The following is a 21,608-nucleotide window of genomic DNA, read 5'->3' as shown; positions in this document are numbered from 1 at the left end:
ACTATAGAAGGGGCAAGACAGTGGGCTGGACTGTCCATTAAGTTGAAATCTGGGAGCAGGTACACTTGAAACTGCTGTCATTTCTGGGCATTTATATGTCAATTCCATGCAGCTTCCCCATCAGAACTTGCAAACAGGACCAGTTCTCCTCTCATTTACACCTTTAACTCCATTTATTTCCATGGAGTTAACAGTTATTTACACTCTTGCAAGTTCACAAGCTGATCCACTTATCTGCCCCATTAGAATGGCTCACTTTAAGAGGAGTTCATTATAGTTCTCTCTAGGCTTGGACACAAACTACAATTTCAGTCAATAAGGCCAAGTTACCAAGATTTTAAAATGAGCATTTCAAACACTGGCTTGGTGTTACCTGTTTGAATCTCCTTTTTCTTCTCTATTGAATCAAAAAGTTTTCTTGGCTCAGGGGAAATGCCAGGAGATGGCTGACCCATTTCCCATCTTGAAAGTTTAGGCTTTTTAACGACCCCACCAGGTGACAGATCTAAAAAATAATAATACCGGTACAGTAGAGATCTAGAACTTAGTTCCACGTGAGTATTTAGCACGACTGAACAGTGACCCACCACCCTTGCAATAGCTAGCGCTGCTTGCTGGTTTACAAGACTCTCAGTGAGCAATCCGAATTTATCTGAGACACTGGTTATGCATTTCTGCAGGACAGTTTGGAGTCTCCTTATTCCTCTGCACAGGCTACTGCATCGTCAGACCCTGCACAGCCTCTGCAGAACTGCTGCTTCCCCCATGCAAGTGTGGCTGGAGGAGTGAGTGGACAAGGGCAGTGAGTGCACATAGCCTCATCGCCACCTCTTCCAGCGTGCCAGCAAGAGTGAGGGGAAATAAGGATCACAAGTAAAACTTCAAACTTCACATACCAGTTTAATGCTATTAGGGCTTAGGCTTATCTAAAGGAGATGGAAGCCATATTTTAAGGAGAACATTTATAAAAAACAGTCCTCATTGTCAGCTTTAATGATGTGTGATTGATGACCTGTGCATGGTGCAACACGTGCTTGTTGAAGTTTACGCAGGGCTAGGAGAACAGAAGAGAAATAGGAACTCTGTGGATTATTCCTAAACTTGGTAAGGCAGTGCAAGGCAGGAGCAGCTGGGGCCTGAGTAGCTCATGAGCTCTACAAGGCAGTGGTATCTTGGGGTGCTGGCACCCTTCCAGAGCTCATGAAGTAAATATTCAATTACACCCCTAAGTATATCTCCAAACAAAAGCGCTCACAATATCACAATGCATCTTCTCCATAACTAACCTTAACTCTGCCACCAGATAGCCACCCAACCATGTAATAGGATTACATTTACATTGTAGACTAGAGCTACCACAACTGCCGACTTAAAGCTACCATTAACTGCAAATGATAATAAATTCAGACACGCTGACTCCTGTGGAAATAGAGAAAGAACTGACAGAGATTTGAAGGGGATTTCAATGCAAACAATCCCCTCTGTGAGCATTTGTCAGGCTAAGCTGTAACCCTAACAACACAAGATTTGTAGAAGCGAGGATTGTGTGAAGCGAGTGGGAAAGAACTGTGTGAGAAGTTGTTGCAACCTTGAGTTAGATAAGTATGGAATGTAGACTATAGCTTAAATTGGTGAGAAAAACAAGATGATACCAGGATGACCTATGTATAAACAAAATGCAGCTGTTGCACATTGTTTCTAACAAAGGGTATAAATGCTTGCTGTAACTGTTTGTCTGATGAAAGACCTCTTTAGCTCTCTCCCTCCATGCAATTGCTAGAGATAATAAAGTATCTGACTTGCTGCACCCAACCAAAGGAGTGAGAATTCTGCTTTTCTCCAACACTCCCTTCTCTCCTGTATGGTAATTAAGAAAAGTGCTGTCCTGATCTGGTGTTTGGGTACTCAGAGGTTTTATCTACACCTGGTGCAGGGGAAGGGATTCCCAGCTTACACAAACACACCCACTCTAGCCCTGCTTGAATTAGGGCACTAAGAACATTAGTTTAGCTGCACTAGCACAGGGAGTGGTGGCATGGACTAGTCTTCCTGAGTACATACCCATGGGTTATGGGCAGATTTGTACTCAAGGCAGCTAGCCCATGCCATTGCTCCTGCCCACGCTACTCTGGCTGGCATCTCATCTTAAGCAAAGCTAGTGCAGGTATGCCTACATGGGCTGGGAACCACACCGTCTGCTCCAAGTGTGGATGTAGCCTGAGGTTCACTTCCTACAAACATTGTGTGGATATACAGCCTGTATCTGGAAGATGAGGTCTCAGACTCACAACAGGTTTTTGGTGTTTTTTTTTTTTTTAACCAACAGTTCCTTGGTATACCATATATACATACAGTGAACCACGTATTTTGTCTGGTAATTGGATCAGTGTCGAGAACTTTTGCATGAATACCACACACCAAAACCCTATTGTTGCTTAGCTAGCATACAACTGGTTTTCTTCCAGCAAGGAAGGATGTGCTGCAGCTCCACTTGAATAGCAGATTAGAAGATTATGTCAATTCATCCTCACTGAAAACATGTCCTTACACGTCACTGGCAATTTATTTATTTAGAGCAGATGACAGTAGTTTGTACTGATGCTTTTTAAGTATGGGAATTAAATATTCACAAATAGCTTGCAAACACAAGCAATACCCCACCATTAAATTGTACACAAAATAGGTTACAAGAGAGGGGGAAAGATATATTAAAAAAAAAAAGAGAGAGACGTGATTAAAAGAATCTCTCTTTCACTAAAGCCAGGAAAAATTGTTTGCTTTTGCTTCAATTAAGATTTACAGCATTATCAATAAGCCGTTATGACAGAACACCTTTAATGCAATAAAAGTCATTAGCAACTTAATGAAGAACTGAATGGCCAGGCAAGATATGGGTCATGCACCACTATCAGCAGGACATTCCATTTTGACGCCTCAGACCAGAGAGCCTGAAGCCTTATGCTTCTCTAACTAGATGCTAACCCTCCACACACTCTTGGCTTTGCCTTCTTCTAGTTGCCAGATAGTTATGCAAAGACCATGCAGAAAGTGCTAGGGAAAGAAGATCCTCTGAAGGTCTTCTGCTTCCTACAGAAGCAGTGTCATATTGCTAATTACAAAGATAAAGCACACCCTCAAGATAAATACAACTACACATACACCCTGCTACAAATGAATTGTGCTCACTCAAAAAGACAGCAGATGGTAACCAAGCAAAACAAGAAAAGAATTGGATTTCTACATGCTGGTGTCCAACAAGAGAGCAGCTAAAACATTTCAATATTGTGAGGCTTCACGCTCTGCTTGCCTTTAATAGAAATACTGGGCAGTGAAACCGAAAAGATTATTATTGGAAAGGGGTAAATAGAAGGATAACCTTGAGCACAAAGTTTACCCTCCACTCTTATACCTGGGGAATAGAAACTGACCATTTTAAAATGAAGTGCTGATTTAATTACATCATAGTTCCAAATCTGTAATAAGGTTCAGATTTCCCCACCTTCATGCCATTCTTAGGCTCTTTGCTGCGTGTCTCTCTGCTCAAGATAGTCACGTTACTGGCTAACTGAAGCCAAAAATAAATATGAGTGTGCTAGACAGGAGCAAAGTTATATACAAGAGCTACAGCATGGAATTAACAGTCTCACAATTTGCACAAGAAAATGAAGTCTATTCAGACCCTTGACATATAGGGGGAGATTTTCAGAGACAAAGGGCGGTTAGGTGCCCCACTCCATGCAGTTATGCTTTTGAAAAGCTTCCGTGTTTACTTAGATGGTGTCTACTATACCTGAACCTTTTCTTTTAAATTTGGAGACTTTATCTTTTCCTGGTAATTTACTGGATACCTCCTCATATTTCTAGACAGAGAGGGAAAGAGAAAGATGCATTGCATTAGCTCTGAATATGTGGGGGGAAAGGCCACCTCATTTCCAAACAAAACTTATTGTTCTCTAACTATTCGTATTAAAATAGAATAGGGTAAAATAAGTACTCTAAGCCTCACCGTCTTCTCTCCAGCATCAGAATACTCATGGGAAGATGCACTTAATGGTAGTGTCAGATCGTCTGCTTCCAAATCATCTGAAAGAAGTGCTTTAACTGCATAAGTGAAGTATTATTAGACAGGTAATACAGGCAATCGATTTTGGAGAATCACTTTCTCTGTGCATTTGAATAGTGAGTAACAACCACCACACCACCACCTTCTTCTACAATCAATACATGAAAGAATGCTATTGTATTTTGAGCTGCAGTTGAACAGCATTCTTTCCCTTCACAGAACTGCTGCAGTGGCAATACACACATCTGAAACAATACATACATCACTATCTATTCCAGCCAGTATGCTCCTGGAGGGGACAAAATAAGGAATTGAAAAATAAAAATACTTCAGAGTACTATATATACACACACAATTCTGTACTACCAGGCAAGCTACAAGCAGGGACACGACCAGCAGGATAATTTTTTATGATGCCAGGACATGAAAGGAACAAGATGGCATTTTATTACAGTAGCTTTTTCAGATATGGAGACATTACGCTGTAAAAACTGTTGGACAGATTTTTTTTTCCAGCCGCAAACCGTAAGGTTTAGCATACCATAATTTACATCATACTGGCTCCAAATATCCCAGGATACAACAGCATTATCTATGTAGATCCATAACTGCTATAGTAATTTGCATACAGTAGAAGCACTGAAAGCAGTATGTAAATGTATGATAGATACACTAATATACTTACATTGTAAACCGTTACAGATCAGTGCTGGGAATTTTTACGTCATAAGAGAGACCAGTATTGTGGACTGGAAAAATCTTCAAAGATTTGTTTCAAGTTTAAAACAATACAAATAATTAATCAGTTTAACAGCCTCTTTACAAATTTAAGAGTCCTATTCAGAAAAGAAAATTCCAAATTTTCATGGACTTGGGAACTGAATATGAGGTGAACATCAGTGGCTCGAGTGCCAGAAATCCTAAATCTGGATTTCTTCCCCTTCCTCTCCCCTCCATCTATTGGGATTGGACATTCAAGCATGGATGAAAAACCAATCTACCACAAAGCATAAGCAGCCCTCCTAATGTAGGGATGAGCTGAGCGGACTTGAACCTGTGTATCAGGGAACAAAATATCGCTCAGTGCCCCCCTCCTGAAACAGTTTACTTAAAACACTGATGAAGTCTGACCACTGCTATAAGAGGCACAAGTAGGCAGGAATTTATGGGGAACAGGGGGATAAAATAAATATAAAATGTATGTGGCCTCTTTCTAGTAGACTTTATGGGAATGTGGGGAAAAACATACATAACATAACATACCAGGGAGTTCCATTGCAGAGAAATCAAGCCTCATTGCACTGGATTTAATTTCCTTCTTCAGCACTTCCCTGTGCATTGTTGGTCTTGAAACACCAACCTAAAATATATGCATCTTAAGTACCTATTTTATTCAAGAAGTAAAATAAACATTAGGAGCCTATACATGTCAATAGCCTAGTTACTACTAGAGGAAGATTTCCTGAAACACCCAAACGGTTTAGGAACATAAGCTCCATTGATTTGCAAGGGACTCATGCTCTTAAATCTGAGGCAACTCTAAAATTTCCCCTTTAGCAAGCACAGTTACAGCTCAAGTCATTCTTCATATGAAACACCACAAAATGTTTTAACTGAGAGCAGAAGGAGAGAAAATTTAAGAAGCCTGATATAAGCTTTCTGATAGTTACTGTTTATCATGCTTTTGCAAACATCTTCAACTTCATACAGTATCTCCTATGCTCACAAGACATGGCAATACTAACATTTGGAACACTGGAAAAGTTTGGCATCGCTACTGTCCATTGTTTGAAGTGTAGTTCTGAATCAAATGGAAACACTGATTTGGAGTGAGTTATCCAGGGAGCATGTGGGAGTATGGGAACATGAGCCCCAAAAATGGCCAGAGGGAATCAGGTCTACCACTGAAGGAAGTGGGCCAGGAGGCTCAGACAAAAACAGAGGAGGGAGGGGAGAGAAGAAACAGTGTCGAGATAGAGGAGCACAGGGCCAGACATGAGGTTCCAAATATTCAAATTAGCTGCTGTAGCTCTTGGATGCTTATCTGAAACTGAAGTACCGCTGGGTTTCCAAAGCTGATGTTAGATTATGCATGCTAATTCCTGCCCCGCTCCCAAGGATGACAGGTAAATAAAATCTAAGTGAGGCTCATTTGGGGTAGAAATTCTACAAAATTTTACATGTTCCATATGCCCCTAGGCCTTAAATCTCCAACTAAAATACATTTTACCCCTAATCTCTAGCAGATTCCTTACTAAAGGTAGAGGAGAATGTAGGTAAGATCCTTTAGTGAACACTGCTTTGAAGGCTGTAGTACACACTAAGGTGCACTCCAGGGCTGTCACTGCACTGTAGCAGCATCCCCATGGCTAGTTACTGTGAAGCAAGCTGGTGCACTGTAGATTCACACTCTGGCTTGCTGCACAGTCACTCACCCTGTAGACAAGCCCTGAGGTGCAACACACCTGCAGCTAACAGCTCAATATATCCTGATGCTAGCAGACTACAGAAGTTGGACTAGTCTATTACTAGATAGAGATGACTAATTATGAACTATATGTTCCCCCAAAAAATAAATATTTAGGTTGTATTTGAAAACCCAGGTGTAACTCTTGATATTTACCTAGCTACATGCTACATATTCATCCCTTAATATGCTTCACATAAGTAATGCATTAGCATCAGTAGCAGCATAATCTCAATACCATAGCATCTTACTTTCTTTGTGTGGTAATCACTGCCACTACTTGCAGATGATAACGGCAACACTAAGAGAAAAAGAAGGTTTTAACCAATTATTGGAGACATTGCACACTTTTGCTCCTCATCTGTCAATTTATAGTTATCTGCAACATGGTTAAGTCTCATTCAGTTTTATTTGGATTTTCATAGCACATACAAGGCCCAACTTAAAGACATCTCCACACTAAAATGTTAAAAAACACTCATTTGCTTACAGAGCTGCCCATTAGCAAAAATGCAAATAATATTAAGACCACTTCATCCTTGAACATCTGGGCAAAGAGGTGGATCTTGCAGCTTGTCTGGAAGGGCAACAGATCCATAGTCTGATGAACAAGCGTGGAGAAATGGGAAGAGGTCTTAAAGTTGAGGGACCCACACTGAGGACATTCTGCTGCCACTTCCTTTTATTTTAATTTTTTTTTTAAACACACACACACACACACACTCACTCACTCTAAAGGGCTCCATCATGAGTAGTTGTGCAGTTCTCATCTCCTCATGCCAATGGTGAGGAGGTTCCAACCCATTCAGAAGATTATAGGTTAAACTCAAGGGTGTCAGAAACCACTGCTGATTATGGAGCACTGGAGCTGTGTACTCCTTAGAAGAGATATACAGTATATGATGTGAGAGTGAAAGACATCATCAAAATTTAGAATGTCCATTTATATATATTTTTTTTGCAGAAGTACCCAGAACAGAAGATGAGCACTCATGAATCTGAAAAAGTAAAAAAGTCGGCAGCATCTTTCTGCAGCAAGTTCGGTTTCTGCTGGGTCTGAGGATGCAGCCCCATGTAGCTCACATTTCAGCAATCTTAAAGAGACAAAGGCATGCAAAACTGTAGCGGGGACCCCAACCTCAGGGAAAGCTCATAATATTCTTGCTGGGCAGAGATCGAAAGAAGCACTTTGAACATTGCCACTGCCTGAGCATCCATGAGCACCCCAAGATTTCATTTTATACCCAAATTACAAACACGTGTTGCTAAGAGCTGATGCACTCCCTCAAGGCAGGGAAAGGCAGACAAAAATCTTGGCCAAATCTTCCCTAACCTATTAGAATACCAGCATGATTTTAGTCTTGTGCAAGCTGGACAGTTTTCATCCAAGTTCTCATTCTCACAAACACTGCCTAACCCAAACCCAGACTTGGACATTTTCATCATTCATTTTACACCTTTGTTACACAGTAGGTTACATCAGCTATGTTGTGCCACACGCGACATAGCCCTTACCTTTTAATTTACTCCTGACCCTTGGCCGCCTTCGGGTATAATCTAGGGTTTTTGGTAGTGATTTTTGCTGAGAATCAAGGATCCAGCTCTTTTCACTGTGACTATTGCTTGCAGTGTCCCGATTACTTTCAGAGAAAAGATGTTTCCTATAATCAGACTAAATACACTAATATGTCAGTTCTAACTCCCAAAAACAAATGGCAGTGCAAATCTTTTTACCAGCAGATTAGCAATGGCCCACCACACCACCCTGTGTGGTGGGAGGGTCCCAAACCTCCAGCTCCAGCCCAAGCCCGGAAGGCTACACTGCAATGGAACAGTCCCACAGCCCAAGTTCCGTGAGCACAAGTCAGATGGCATGGGCCCATTGTGAGAGTGTCTAGTGGCTGTGTAGACATACCCTAAGCATCTAAAGCTGTCGGTCCAGCACCTCTTATCAGTATTAAGATCACATACACATTTGGGGTGCAGGGGCAGCCACTACCAAATCATCATTTCAAGACACAGCAATAAAGTCACCAATGGATGCAGGTTTTTCTTTGCCGTCTAAACATACCCTCAGCTGCTCTGAATTACAAAAAACTGTAGCAGCATGCAACATAAGGACTGTCTATACAAACCATTAGCCTGTGGCAAACGGAGTATAAATCTACCCCAGGCTAGCCTACCATGGCCCATCAGCGTGCACCCAGCTGATGGGTGTTATCAGTTCATTAGAATGCTTTGAGCTAGTCTGCTTTGAAAACAGGACTAGCTCTAATGTTCTAACAAACTTAACACACGTCAGCAGGGTGCACATGGACAGACTATAGTAGGCTAGTGTGGGGTAGATTTACACCACAGGTTGCCATAGTCTAACTGTTCATGTAGACAAGTCCTTCGGCCCATCAATAAAGCCCAGTTCCCTGCTCACCCATCTCACTCATTTAAGGCTCCATTAGACACAGGGCCCAGGCAGTGACTTACTTTCATAGTCGGATAGATTCCAAGGCCGGAAAGGATTACAGTGATTCTTAGTCTGAGTTCCTGTATAATACAGGCCATAGAATGGCACCAAAATAATGCCTTGAGCAGCCCTCTCAGAACAACAGCCAATCTTGATTTTAAAATGGTCAGTGATGGAGACTCCACTACAACCCTGGGTAAATTCTACCAAGGGTCAATTACTCTTAACATTAAAAAAGTTACACCTATTTTCAGTCTGAATTTGTCTAGTTTCAATTTCCAGCCATTGAATCATGTTAGAGCCCATGATTAAATATTTGTTTCCCATATTCCCATGTAATCTAATTGCTCTTTAAGCCACATGAGCTCCTTCAGTCTATCACTACAAAGGCATGATTTCTAACCCTTTAATCATTCTCATGGCTCTTCTCTGAACCCTCTTCAATTTATCGACATCCTTCTTCAATTGTTGACACCACAACTGAACACAGTTATTCCAGTAGCAGTTGCACTAATGCCAAATACAAAGGTAAAGTAACATCTTTACTCCTACTCAAGATTCTCCCTATTTTTGCATCCAAATGATTGCACTACCCTTTTGGCCACAGCACTGCACTAGGTAGGTGCTCATGTTCAGCTGATTATCCATCACAATCCCCAAATCTTTTTCAGAGTTAATGCTTCCCAAGAAAGGAGTGTAAGTATCCTGTAAGTATGGCCTACTTTCTTTGTTCTAAATGTATACGTTTAGATTTAGCTATACTAAAAATACATTGTTTGCTTGCACCCAACTTACCAAGTGACCCAGGTTACTCTGTATCAGTGACCTGTCCTCTTCGTTATTTACCACTACCCCAGTTTTTGGGTCATCTGAAAACTTTATCAGTAATAATTTTGTTTTCTCTGAGGTCATTGATTTATAGAGTAGGGTCAAAAATTGATCCCCTGTGGGATCCTGCTAGAAACACACCTACTCAATGACGAGTTCCCATTTACAGTTACATTTTGAGACCTATCAGCTAGCTTTTAATATGATTCATGTTAATTTCATACTCTAGTTTTTTTAAAAAAATCAAGTAAAAAAGTCTATTATATCAACACTATTACTTTTGTCCACCAAATTTGTCATCCCAGAGAAGATATCAAGTTAGTTTGAGAAGTTCTATTTTCCATAAATCTAAGGTGGTTGGCATTAATCGCTCTCCTTTAAGTGAGTCTTATATTAGGCACTCCATTATTTTGCCTTGCATCAATGTCTGACTGACAAGCCTATAATTCCTCAGGTCATCTCATTTACCCTGTTGAAATATTGACATAATATTAGTTTTTTTCCAGTCCTCTGGAATTGTCCCAGTGTTCCAAGACTTAAATCATTAATGGTCCAGTGAGTTCCTCAGCCAGCTCTTCTAAAATTCCTGGATGCAAGTTAGCTAGACCTACTGATTTAAAAAGTGGAATAGATAATGTGTTACCACCATATGACTAAATCATCTGTTTTTCCCCCAAATACAGAACAGAAATATTTATTGAACACTTTTGCCTTTACTGCATTATTAGTAATAGTTCTATCATTTCCTTCTAGTAACAGACCAATACTATTTCTTGGATTCTGTTTTGTTCCAAATATAATTTTTTTAAAAATCCTTCTTACTGTCCTTAACTCTGCTGGCCATAGATATCTCCTTGTGTCCTTCTGCTTCCCCTTATAATTTTTCTACAATTTTTAGCTTCTGATTTAGACTCATTACTATGAACTGTCCCTCCAACCCCATTCTGCACCCACCTCCGCTAACTGCCTTCTCTTCCTTTCAAAACTGGGTCAGTTTTTAAACCAGTATGGGCTTCTTTCTTGATTATGACTTTTTGGCACCTAGTAAAATGATTTTAAACAATTCCCAATCATGACTCTCAGTTTTTCAGATTAAATTCTTCCTCCCTGTTGTTTTCATAATTGTTTCCAGCTTTGTAAAATTAGTCTTTTTAAAGCACCAAGTATATATCTGGACTATATGGCATTTCATTCTGCTTGCACATTATAAATGTGATTTAGTTAATGTCACTTGTACCTAATCTAATGTTTAGTTCTGTCATCCTCTTATCTCTTAAGACAAGGTCTAACATTCCAATACTTTGTAAGACTAGGAAATTGTCATCTATTATGTTCAGAAATTCCATGAATGTTTTAGTCCTGGCAGCATGAGACCTCCAACATGTGTCACTCAAATTGAAATCCCCCATAAATCGTGCAGCTTCTTTCCTTCTACACCTTATAGATAGGGTGTAAGGAGCTGGCCATCATGTTCCCTTGGGTGATTTGGTGATCTGTAGCAGACACTAACTAATACCCCATCTTGTACTTTATCTATTAGCACCTTAATCCATAAGCATTTAAGATCATTTTCTTCTAAGTGATCAGACACTCAAACTGGTAAAGCCATTTTTGATGGGGAATGGTACTCCTCTTCCCTTTTGCCCATGTGATCCTTCCTAAATAGATGATTGGCAAATTAAAATCAATGACTATAATGTGAACCATCCCATCAGGTTTTAGTAATACTAACTAGATCAAATATTCTCTCATAAATGAGCAATTGCAATTCTTCTTGTTTGTTACCCAGCCTCCTAGCATTGGTGTACAGGCAAATGAATAATTTATTTTCTTCATGTTGTTTAATTCCTTGATTAATTTTGTTCTCAACATCTTGATTTTTTTGCCGAGTGGTCCCATCTTTCTTCTTTTTACACTCCCATTTTACTATTAGTTTAACCCCCTCCTGACTACTCAAGCCAGGCTGTCTGGGCATCAGCCGTCCGACTTCAGATCCAGAGTGCTGAGCACAAGAGAATGCATCTAAATTTTCAATTCAGTGGTCATGACTCCACAGAGAGTGCACCAGAGGTGCTAGCCTCCACAATAGGTTCTCTAAAGGTATGGAAGTTTGGTTAGGTAGGAGAAAGTAATCATGCATCTGAATAAATCTGGGGGAGGTTCACCATCACCAATTCTAATCTCTCAATTTCCCCAAGTTAATTTAAACAGGCCATGCTTTCAGTTTATTTACATGCAGAAACAGGCCACATATTAATATTTACACAATGCTCTACACAATCTACTATAATGAAATATATATTACCTACCGGCCTTCTCTCTAGTTTGCTTGATTCCCGTTTCATGTTTCCATTTTCATGACTTCTGTTGAGTAATCCACAATTATGCCTGTTAGAACTAGTCAATGAAGCTTGCAACAGATCATGATGGATTGGGAAGATATGACCATTCTGCAAGCAGGAGCATTGCCAACTCCATGCATTCAAAAATCATGAGTCAAATAGAAATAATAAGATTTTTTTAAAATATTTCAGTGTGGAGTTTATTTGCCTTCTGGTTTCTGAGTCTTGAGGATGCATTCATTTCACATGTTCAACTATTTCGCTGCAACACTCAGGACCAGAAGCTTTTAATTTTAAGATAGAAGCCAAGATTCTCAGGCCAATTTCTTGATTCCAGAAGCTTTTGCTTTAAGATAGATAATACCAACTACTGTGAACCTCAGGATAAAGATGAGAGTTGGCAACACTGCAGGAACAGCTTGCATTAGCAAGGGGTCTGAAGGGCAAAGGGAGATAAAGGTGATCTGTTTGTGCTTAGAAAAGGGGGAATATGGAAAATCTTTTAGAACACTCTGCTGGCTGATCCTTTTGTAGGCAGCAGACTTCAAAGTATCCTGCCTCTTTCCCATCAGAAGACAGATATTTGGTCAATGATTTAAAAAAAAATAAAATAAATAAAAAACACCACACAAGATGAGTAGCAGAGAACTCCCCCAATCCCTTCAAAAAAGGGTCATAACAGCAGCCATCATTCAGAGGCAAAAATGAAAGCCAGATCCTACTTTCCATACTCACACAGATAGTCATTGGCCAAGGTTTGAAAGGACATCTAAACCAGGTGCCTAAGTGGCCTGATTTTTCCAGAAATGCTGTGCTCCCTACAGCTCTCTAACTTCATGACAATGCTGAGAGAGTGGTGTAACTAGCACTTCTTGGGGGCGGGGGGAGAGATCAGGCCATTTAGTTGGGCACCTAACGTTAGGCATGCAAGTTGAAAATCCTGGGCACTGAATAGAATAGGATCTCTTTTGTGAGACAAGCGAACAGGATTTGAATGGTTATTCTCTTCTCCCAGAGTCTTTTTGTATCAGATACAATACCAACAACCAAAATATTTCTAATGAAAAATATATTGCATCTTCCTTTTTGTTCTAACCTTATAAAAGCAACATGGGGTAGCCATGTTAGTCTGTATCCACAAAAACAATGAGGAGTCCAATGGCACCTTAAATACTAACAGATTTATTTGGGCATAAGCGAACGCAGCATCTTCTTAAAGAAGGCACTGTGTTCTTTACCAATGCAAGATGTTACTATGAAAAAAATATTTATGATGCTGTACCTCTGGTTTTGTAAAGAAACCTTCTGGCCAAGAACTTTTTGTTTTGCTTCAGTAACCTAAAATAGAAGCCACATATTTTAAATTTCAATATTCCATACAATAATCTGTTAAATGAATATATGTCAGGTCTTGGGAGGGATAAAGTGGGAATTGACTTAAAATATTCCAGAATAAGAATGCTTTTAAAATAGAAGGAATTAGTTAAGTGAAACAATATATAGTGAGATGGGGTTTCTCAAAACAGCATTTTCTCTACTTTTTCCTTGCTTTATTACTAAAATCATTCTGAATCACAGAATATATTACTGAAATGGCATTCAAATCAGAATAGCCCTGATAATTGCTAAGGCACTCTGGATAAAACACAAAATGCGAGACATGGCAAATGCTGGATAAAGATATTTAGACCAAGATAAACAATAAGAAGTGTAACATATTGTAGAATGTATGAGAGCAGTGCTTTATGCTGACACCCAGTGGTCATACTGAAAAATCTAAGATGCCAAATACTTGACTGAGATTCAGATTTTTCTTTTCAGATAGAATTTAAAAAGGGACATTAAACCAGGAAGAGGTAATAATGGAGTTGATAGCAAGCGTAGGGGCAGTAATGGAATCTGTCTGAGAGCAGTTAAACTGCTGTTGGTTACAATAACCTCGTTTCTTTGCACCATCTGTTTAAATATTTCACTAAGGGCTGACTAACATAGAAGTGCAGTGAATTCCTAGGAGAACAGTTGAGTTTTGACACTTCACTTTACATCAAACACACTCAAGGTGCATCTACATTAGCAAACGTCTTAACTATGTTTCACCTGTGATGCAGCTGCACCCGTTCTACCACCAGCAACAGACGCTTTAGGGGCAAGGGATAGCTCAGTGGTTTGAGCATTGGCCTGCTAAACCCAGGGTTGTGAGTTCAATCCTTGAGGGGGCCATTTAGGGAAGTGGGGATTTGTCCTGCTTTAAGCAGGGGGTTGGACTAGATGATCTCCTGAGGTCCCTTCCAACCCTAATATTCTGTGAACTGTACTCACCACAAAACAAACAAGAATTCTCCTGGCATAATGGCACTTAGTAGACTAGTCTTACCTTATGATTAACTAGCCTACAATCTCTCTCGCACACACACACACACACACACACACACTTTAAAAGCAAACAGTAAAATTGCAAAGCCAAGTACTTCAGAGTTAAAGTGCCAGAATTAAGGTTGCCCATGCAACCTTAACTTGAACCCCCTTGTGTGTATGTATTGTGAAACAGTCTTTAATTACATGATCACATACTACTTTTTCCACAAGATCCACTGCCTCAGAGTACACAGGATGGACAGTTCTCATGTAAGAAGCAGCTATTCAATTTTTCATTTCCTCTTTGTTCAATGTGTGACCCCAGACCTTATTTACTGTACACTATTCAAATCCTGAAAACAGAATTATTAATTTCCTCATGGGCTTTTCCTGGTGCCCATCACTATAGTATCCAAGTATTGCATAAACATTAATTTATCTGTACAACACCCCTGTGAGGGGTATGATCTCATTCTTACCAACGGGGAACTGAAGCACAGAAGGATTAACGTAAAAAAATTATATATATATCCACTAATTTTGGGTACCCAGTTTGAGATCCCTAGGAACTCATTTCCCCCCAAAGTATTTAGCTTTATATAACACTTTATACATATAAAACACAGCTCCCATTGACTTCAGCTGTAGCTGAGTGCTTAGCACTTCTACCAATGAAACCCTAGGGTGTCAAGTCAGCCATTCAACAGCCATGGGATCATTCCTTCTCTTCCTGCAATCCTCTGCCTCAGTCACCACACACATTCCAACTTATGCAATAAATGAAACAGAGGTCCTAAAGTCTTTCACCACACACCCCTGAATCACCCCCAAAACAGGTCCAGCCTGGGCACTGAATGAGGCAAGGGTCCTGTAGGAAAAGAAATGTGATCATGATCATAATGTATACATGAGAGTTTAGGATGAATCCCTGGTATTTCCAACCTTGTGAAGGCTTGACTTTATAATATCCTTTTAATTTAGGTTTGTGTGTGCAGTTGTCTAGGGTTTTTTTTTTAAGTCTTAAATAAAATAAATTTAATTTTGTTGCATCATACTGACACTCCCATGGGTAGAGTGAAAACCTTTAGATCCACTGAGGAGACAGCTGCCACTTGAAATTACAATGCATTAGTCCAGGGGTAGGCAACCTATGGCACGCGTGCCAAAGGCAGCATGCAAGCTGATTTTCAGTGGCACTCACACTGCCTGGGTCCTGGTCACCAGCCGGGGGGGGGGGGGGGGGGGCTCTGCATTTTAATTTAATTTTAAATGAAGCTTCTTAAAACATCTTAAAAACCTTATTTACTTTACATACAACAATAGTTATATATTATAGACTTATGGAAAGAGATCTTCTAAAAATGTTAACATGTATTACTGGCACGCAAAACTTTAAATCAGAGTGAATAAATGAAGACTTGGCACAGCACTTCTGAAAGGTTGCCGACCCCTGCATTAGTAGGTTATCGTCCTCTTTGTGGATCACCATTAGAGGGGGATGTGAGACATGACAGCAGAGGAATGGTGAGAATCATGAATCTTTGGCTCTGTTTCAGGCTCTAGAGAAGAGTGTTCTCCAGAGGGCACTGAATCTTTTGCCCATTCCTCCCCACCGCATGCTTAATTCTTTCTATCTCTGTGCCAATCCTGGCTCTGCCTACGCTGGCTCCTTGTCCCAGCCTCCTTCCCAGGCCAGTCCTAGTCTCCTCTTCTAGACTCTCCATCCTAGTTCCCCTAGGACTTTATAAGTCCCTTTCACCCTTCTTGCCAAATCATTCTCAGTTCCTGCCCACCCAGCTTCCCATCCAATCTGTCTCTCTGCCCCCCACATACCCTCCAGTGGCTCCTGCCCCCATGCTCACAATCCTTATCCCCACTGGCTCTCAGTCTCTCTCCCCAGCCATCCCATCCAGTCTTGGTGTGATTCATTCTCACACACACCCCTCTCTCAACCCCTCCTTGTTCCATTCTCTTTACCCAGCCAAACGCAGTTATCTGATGAGAAGTCAAAGTGTTGGTTGAGATGTTCCCCCCTACACCCAATCCCACCTCTGTTCCCTCATCCGAATGGCTCCCAGTCCTAGTCTTCCTGCCCAGCCTGTATCAGTCTCCTCTCTACTTCCAGTCCCAGTGTCCTTTCCAGGCCAACCTCCAGCCCCTCCCACCCTTGCCAGCCTCCTTCCTAATCTACCACACCAAGTCCAGCTCTCATGCCCTCTGCATTTGACTCAGGCAACTTTCTTCTCCATCCTGTCTGGGCATCAAAAGGGTACAAGAGCAAGAAAGAACCTCCCTGCTTTCAGTTCTGGTGCCCAGACCTGGATCTGGCTTGCAGCAGACCAGAGCTGCAATTGCAGAGAAAATCCTCCGGATCCTCTGGCTGGAACATGGTCAGGATGTTGTGCTTCTCTAGCAAGTCCCAAGTATCTACAAATTGTGACTTTTCCAAGACTTAGAACTTTTTTCATGGGGATGTTGAGAGGCACATCCGTGATTAAGGCTATTGGCCTCATCAGCTCCCGATACACACACCAAATTTCAAGTCCATGCTCCCAAACATGGAGTGTTAGAACATCTCAAACAAAAAGGTCACTGGAATTTTAATGGGTGCTAACACTTTTCCCCTAGTTTTGTTCTCAGAAGTGACAACCATTTTGGCTGAACTTTTCCAAACCATTTCAGTCTGAGGCAGAGATCTGGCATGAAAAATTTCAGCCCAAATTGTTAAAGTTGGAAAAGTTATAAGCAACTGAGAACAGAATATGAAAATGAGAAGTGTCAGGCAACCATAATACCAGCCCTGCCTATACCACCACTATTTTTGTATGCTACCAAATAGTAATGATAATTACAGTAACAAAAATCAGAGGTTTCATGCGTGAAATCTATCCTGAAGGAAGTTATCAGAAGTACTTATTAACTTCTTGTAAAGACATGCACCATTCATGCAACTTTTTGGCTTTCATTAAAGTTCTTGACAAGTTTCAGGCTTAAGTCAGACACCTATTTTATAATGAAGAGTATCTTCTCCATTATTGACTTAGTTGGGGTTTCTCAGCCTGTGAGATATGACCACCTTCCATTTCTCTATGGCAAGACCGGGATCCCAAAACATTCTGTTGTAACATGGAGTCATGATACAAAAGAGGCTGAGAACCACTGACTTTAGTTCATCCTCTCTATCCAGGCAAGAAAAAAAATTGACTATTTAAACACAGCAAGATATTCTCAATCTCATTTAAATCAAGTTAATGTACATTGGTAAGGAAAATAAATTTAATGGTCTGGACTCAAATGGCCATATTGTAGTGCACCATATGACGTCCACTACAACCTGCAACAAATTATAATTACTCCTTTAAAGAGAAACACAAGCTTTTGCATCCAATCCCGTGAAATGAGACATGAATCTCACATCTCCAGTTTTCATCCATGTCTATCATTGCTTGTTCCTAGCTTATAGGATCAGTTTCAACATTCTCAGAAAAGCTTTTCACTTCATCTGCAGTTGAGACACAGCCTATTGAAACTTATTACCATTGACTCATTGCTAAATATAAAGCAAACGTCATTTAGTTTCGGTTCCCACACCAATATTTTCTCAAACTTTACCTTCTCATAATTCAGAGAGTCAGAGGAATTTTCAAAGTCATAGGAATTCATCCTGCAAAGCAACACGTACTTAATATGTGAAATGCTTCTGGCATACAATTATGAAAGAACACTCAACTTGCATAACTTCACTAAAAATAGAGTGCTGAAAAAAAACTGCAGCCATTTACAATATTTATCATTAATATGATACACAGAGTTCATGTATCTAAAACTTAACAAGATGCATTAACAACAGTCAAAGCAAGCATTTATTCTTGTTTTAAGTCTTGGTTTCTTATCTCTTTCCCCTCCCCACTATATTTTTTGGGGGCGGGGAAGGGGGGGTTGTTCTCATGCCTTGTTTCCTTAGAAAGTAAGTTCAAGACAATTGTGTATATCTTTGTATGTCCTTTAAGCCAACTTAGCACATTACTTAATTTATATAAATTATCTTTCTGCTCACCAAAAGCCATCAATAATAATAATAGAGAAAGGCAAGAAAAAAAAAAGTATCACTAGTGTATGCAGATGGGATTTTGAAAAGAACTTAAGAGGCTTTAAAAGGGGCCTTTTCCCTAACCACTTCTGAAAAAGTCACCTCTTAATGGTTGTTCTCTAGTCACATCTCTATAATCGCATCTGGAAATAGGCTTCATATTTCCCAACGTTAGTAAAAGTGTGTAAAGTCACCAGTGTTTATTAGATTCAGCACTATTTAAAAATTAGCTGTCAAAATGGCTGTGTGTTCTACTCTGCTGTTTAACTGCGGAAGACCGGTGCATGCACAGAACTAGGTCCTTTCTCCCATGCTGTGAATTCCCAACAGGAAAGATGGAAGACACTTTGCTTTTAGAACTACATTGGAGCAATCCTGCAGTGGCAGAGTGATGGAGGGCTAGACAACCTAGAATTTCATCTTCTCCATTTCTAATGTCTGTGAAGTCAACCCCTTCCTCAATAGGAGGCACCTGCTGTGATAAATTCAAATATTCACTAAGATTTCTATGTTTTAAACCAAAGATTTTCTATGTCAATTATTCAGTTTCCATCCACAACCAATTCAAAATTTCAGCTAAAAGTTCTGTTTTTTTGACATCTCATTTTTGAACACTTGGGGATTGAAACTGCCACATTTTTAGCTAACTGCAATGAAAATCTCAAGATCACTCTAATTTTAAGAACAATAATTCTTGTTTGTTCTGATAACACTAAGAATCTGACAGAATATTAGATATTCAAAACCTAAAATGTTATACATATGAAGCATAGACACATCATCTAAGGATACAAAAAGAACACCCAGATACTGTGGAGAACTTTGTGAGGGAGGCTGCAGTTACTACAAGCAGCAGAGAATTGGTTCAATAGTTTAAATGGTATAATTGTGTTTGAATCAAAACCCAGTCATATAGATTTAGCGATGTTTCTTCCTCCCTGTTTTTCTGCCTGCAGATTCAAGACGACAATGCCCGAGTTTATAGTGGTATGGCTCTCAGAAGATGTAGACACTAAAAAGATTATATTCAGATTTTAGAGAAGACAGATGTATTTGAAAGAAGCAACTAAATTATTTCATTTTCTATTGCCTTCATGCGTGAGTGATCATCTAAACCCACTAAATGGAGCCAGTCAGCTAAACCCCATTTCCTCTCAGCCTTTTGGAAGAATTTCTCCAAAGTTTCACTTTTAACTAGTCTAGAAAATGGCAGTCAGCATCCTTTGCTACAGCAGACCATGAAGTACTCCATGTATGCCTTTGGAATCCAAGCAACCGGATTTTAATTCAGTGGCTCACAGAGTGGTGTTGGGTTGTTGCGTGACAAAGAGTGCAGTTCAGGAGCATGGTGTTAAAGCATGGCACTCTGGCTATCCTCTGCTTCCTGGGTCCCTAAAGGGGCTACTCAAAAGCTAGGCAGACCCCTTCAAAACATAAGAATACATCAGTCTAGTGCTTCCAAGTTTTTTTTTTTATATATATTATATATAAACCCTATACACTACATGCAAAAAAATTATTGATGGAACTTGTTACTATATGATGTCAAATAATTTCAGAACAGATTAGACATTTGCAAATTAAGTCACCGGCAGCCATACTAAAGTAAATTTACAGAGGCCACCAGTCTTCTTCTTTCAGGGCATAAATATAATCAGTGTGAGCCAAAAAGAAATTTCCTCTGTGGTATCTCAGTTAGCTCTTGTAAGGTATTGGCAGTATAGGAATGGATCCTCCTTTGAATCACTGGTAACCTCAACAAGACTGATTAATTGCTGTACTGGAAAATATCACTAGAGGGCATGGCTGCTCTAGTCAGTTTACACTCAATCTTAGCTGAGAGCAGCCGAGAAGCATTTTTTCCTTAATCCAGTTTTAACAATGAACATGAATAGTAGGAACATTTAAGCTACAGTGCACTGAGGTTTAATACACATTCAAGACTCATATACTGTACTTTGCTTCTATTATTTCTTTGCCCAAGCTTGTTCTTCTATTCTTCTTCTCCTCCCATTCAACGACCTAAAAGAAAGGAGGTTACAGGATTTAAAACTATGGCACACAGAGTAAAGCTATTTACTCAGTATGTTGAAACTGAAAATAGACACACCCATCCATATTAGTTCATAGAATCACTCCAAAACTAATTAATAGCATAATCCACCATAATACCATGTTCTATAATACTTTATACCCAGAAGTTAGGGAAGGGGTGGACCAGTGAGGAAACAACCAGAACGGGGGTAGAGAAGATAGAATACTTAAAATCTTTAATTCATTCACAGGATAGGTACAGTCATGAAAGTTTGACCTCACCTGCCCAGAAAAGACAAAAGTAAAAGTTTATTTCATGGTACCTGGGCACCTGAGGCCAGGCACCAGTTATAGTAGGTTGAATTTTCATAGGTGCTGACCACTGACCTCCAATCAAATATCACTTTTATTTAGGTGTCCAGGTGTTCAAATCCTTCTGAAGAGATATCAGGCTACTTCTGATGAGGTACCTTATTTTAGGCATTTATGTTTGAAGATTCTAGCTAAGATTTCTAGGTTCTTTATTATTATTTCTCCCCCACGTTACAAGGGTGAAAGAACAGACAAGAGGCAACAGTGGTAACACTTAGGAGCCCCAGTCACGGGCCTGGTTACCATTGGGCCAAGTACTGTACAAACACAGAACAAGACTGTTCTGTCTCAATATGTAATCAATATTTGCAGTGTTCTAATTTAATTGTTCTACTGTGAAGAAAAAAAGCACTTGAAGAATATTTTTTGCATGGAAATTGTTCCCCAAGACAGGCATACCTACCTCTGGGGAATGGTCTTCTACAACCTGTATATCTGGCTGTTCTTCTATGAGTGGCTCACTATAAACAACAGAAGGAAAGGGTAAGAAAACAGTTCTAAAGTACCATCAATTTAAAGCCAGTTAAAACAAGTGATGTGAAGGTAATGCCATAGCCCAGTTAACTCCAATGCAATAAAGACTGAGGGAAAGAGGG

General features: G+C 40.0%; 1 protein-coding gene across 4 annotated transcripts in view; it reads right to left on the bottom strand.

Moving 5' to 3' along the window:
• Positions 1-21,608, bottom strand: part of SYCP2L (synaptonemal complex protein 2 like) — a 53,904-nt gene that overhangs the window by 9,947 nt on the left and 22,349 nt on the right. For all 4 annotated transcript variants that reach the window (XM_039521790.1, XM_039521787.1, XM_039521788.1 and 1 more), the window contains 11 exons: positions 21,416-21,473; positions 20,564-20,628; positions 18,129-18,180; positions 13,444-13,499; positions 12,129-12,183; positions 8,046-8,202; positions 6,782-6,831; positions 5,327-5,423; positions 4,007-4,083; positions 3,791-3,860; positions 374-505 (listed from right to left, as the gene is read on the bottom strand). In XM_039521790.1, the coding sequence (XP_039377724.1) occupies positions 374-505; positions 3,791-3,860; positions 4,007-4,083; positions 5,327-5,423; positions 6,782-6,831; positions 8,046-8,202; positions 12,129-12,183; positions 13,444-13,499; positions 18,129-18,180; positions 20,564-20,628; positions 21,416-21,473 (869 nt within the window). The remainder of the gene's footprint in view (positions 1-373; positions 506-3,790; positions 3,861-4,006; positions 4,084-5,326; positions 5,424-6,781; positions 6,832-8,045; positions 8,203-12,128; positions 12,184-13,443; positions 13,500-18,128; positions 18,181-20,563; positions 20,629-21,415; positions 21,474-21,608) is intronic.

Source organism: Mauremys reevesii, linkage group 2 (assembly GCF_016161935.1).
Source record: "Mauremys reevesii isolate NIE-2019 linkage group 2, ASM1616193v1, whole genome shotgun sequence".
NCBI classification, from domain to species: Eukaryota; Metazoa; Chordata; order Testudines; family Geoemydidae; genus Mauremys; species Mauremys reevesii.
This window is presented reverse-complemented; position numbering and strand designations above follow the sequence as displayed.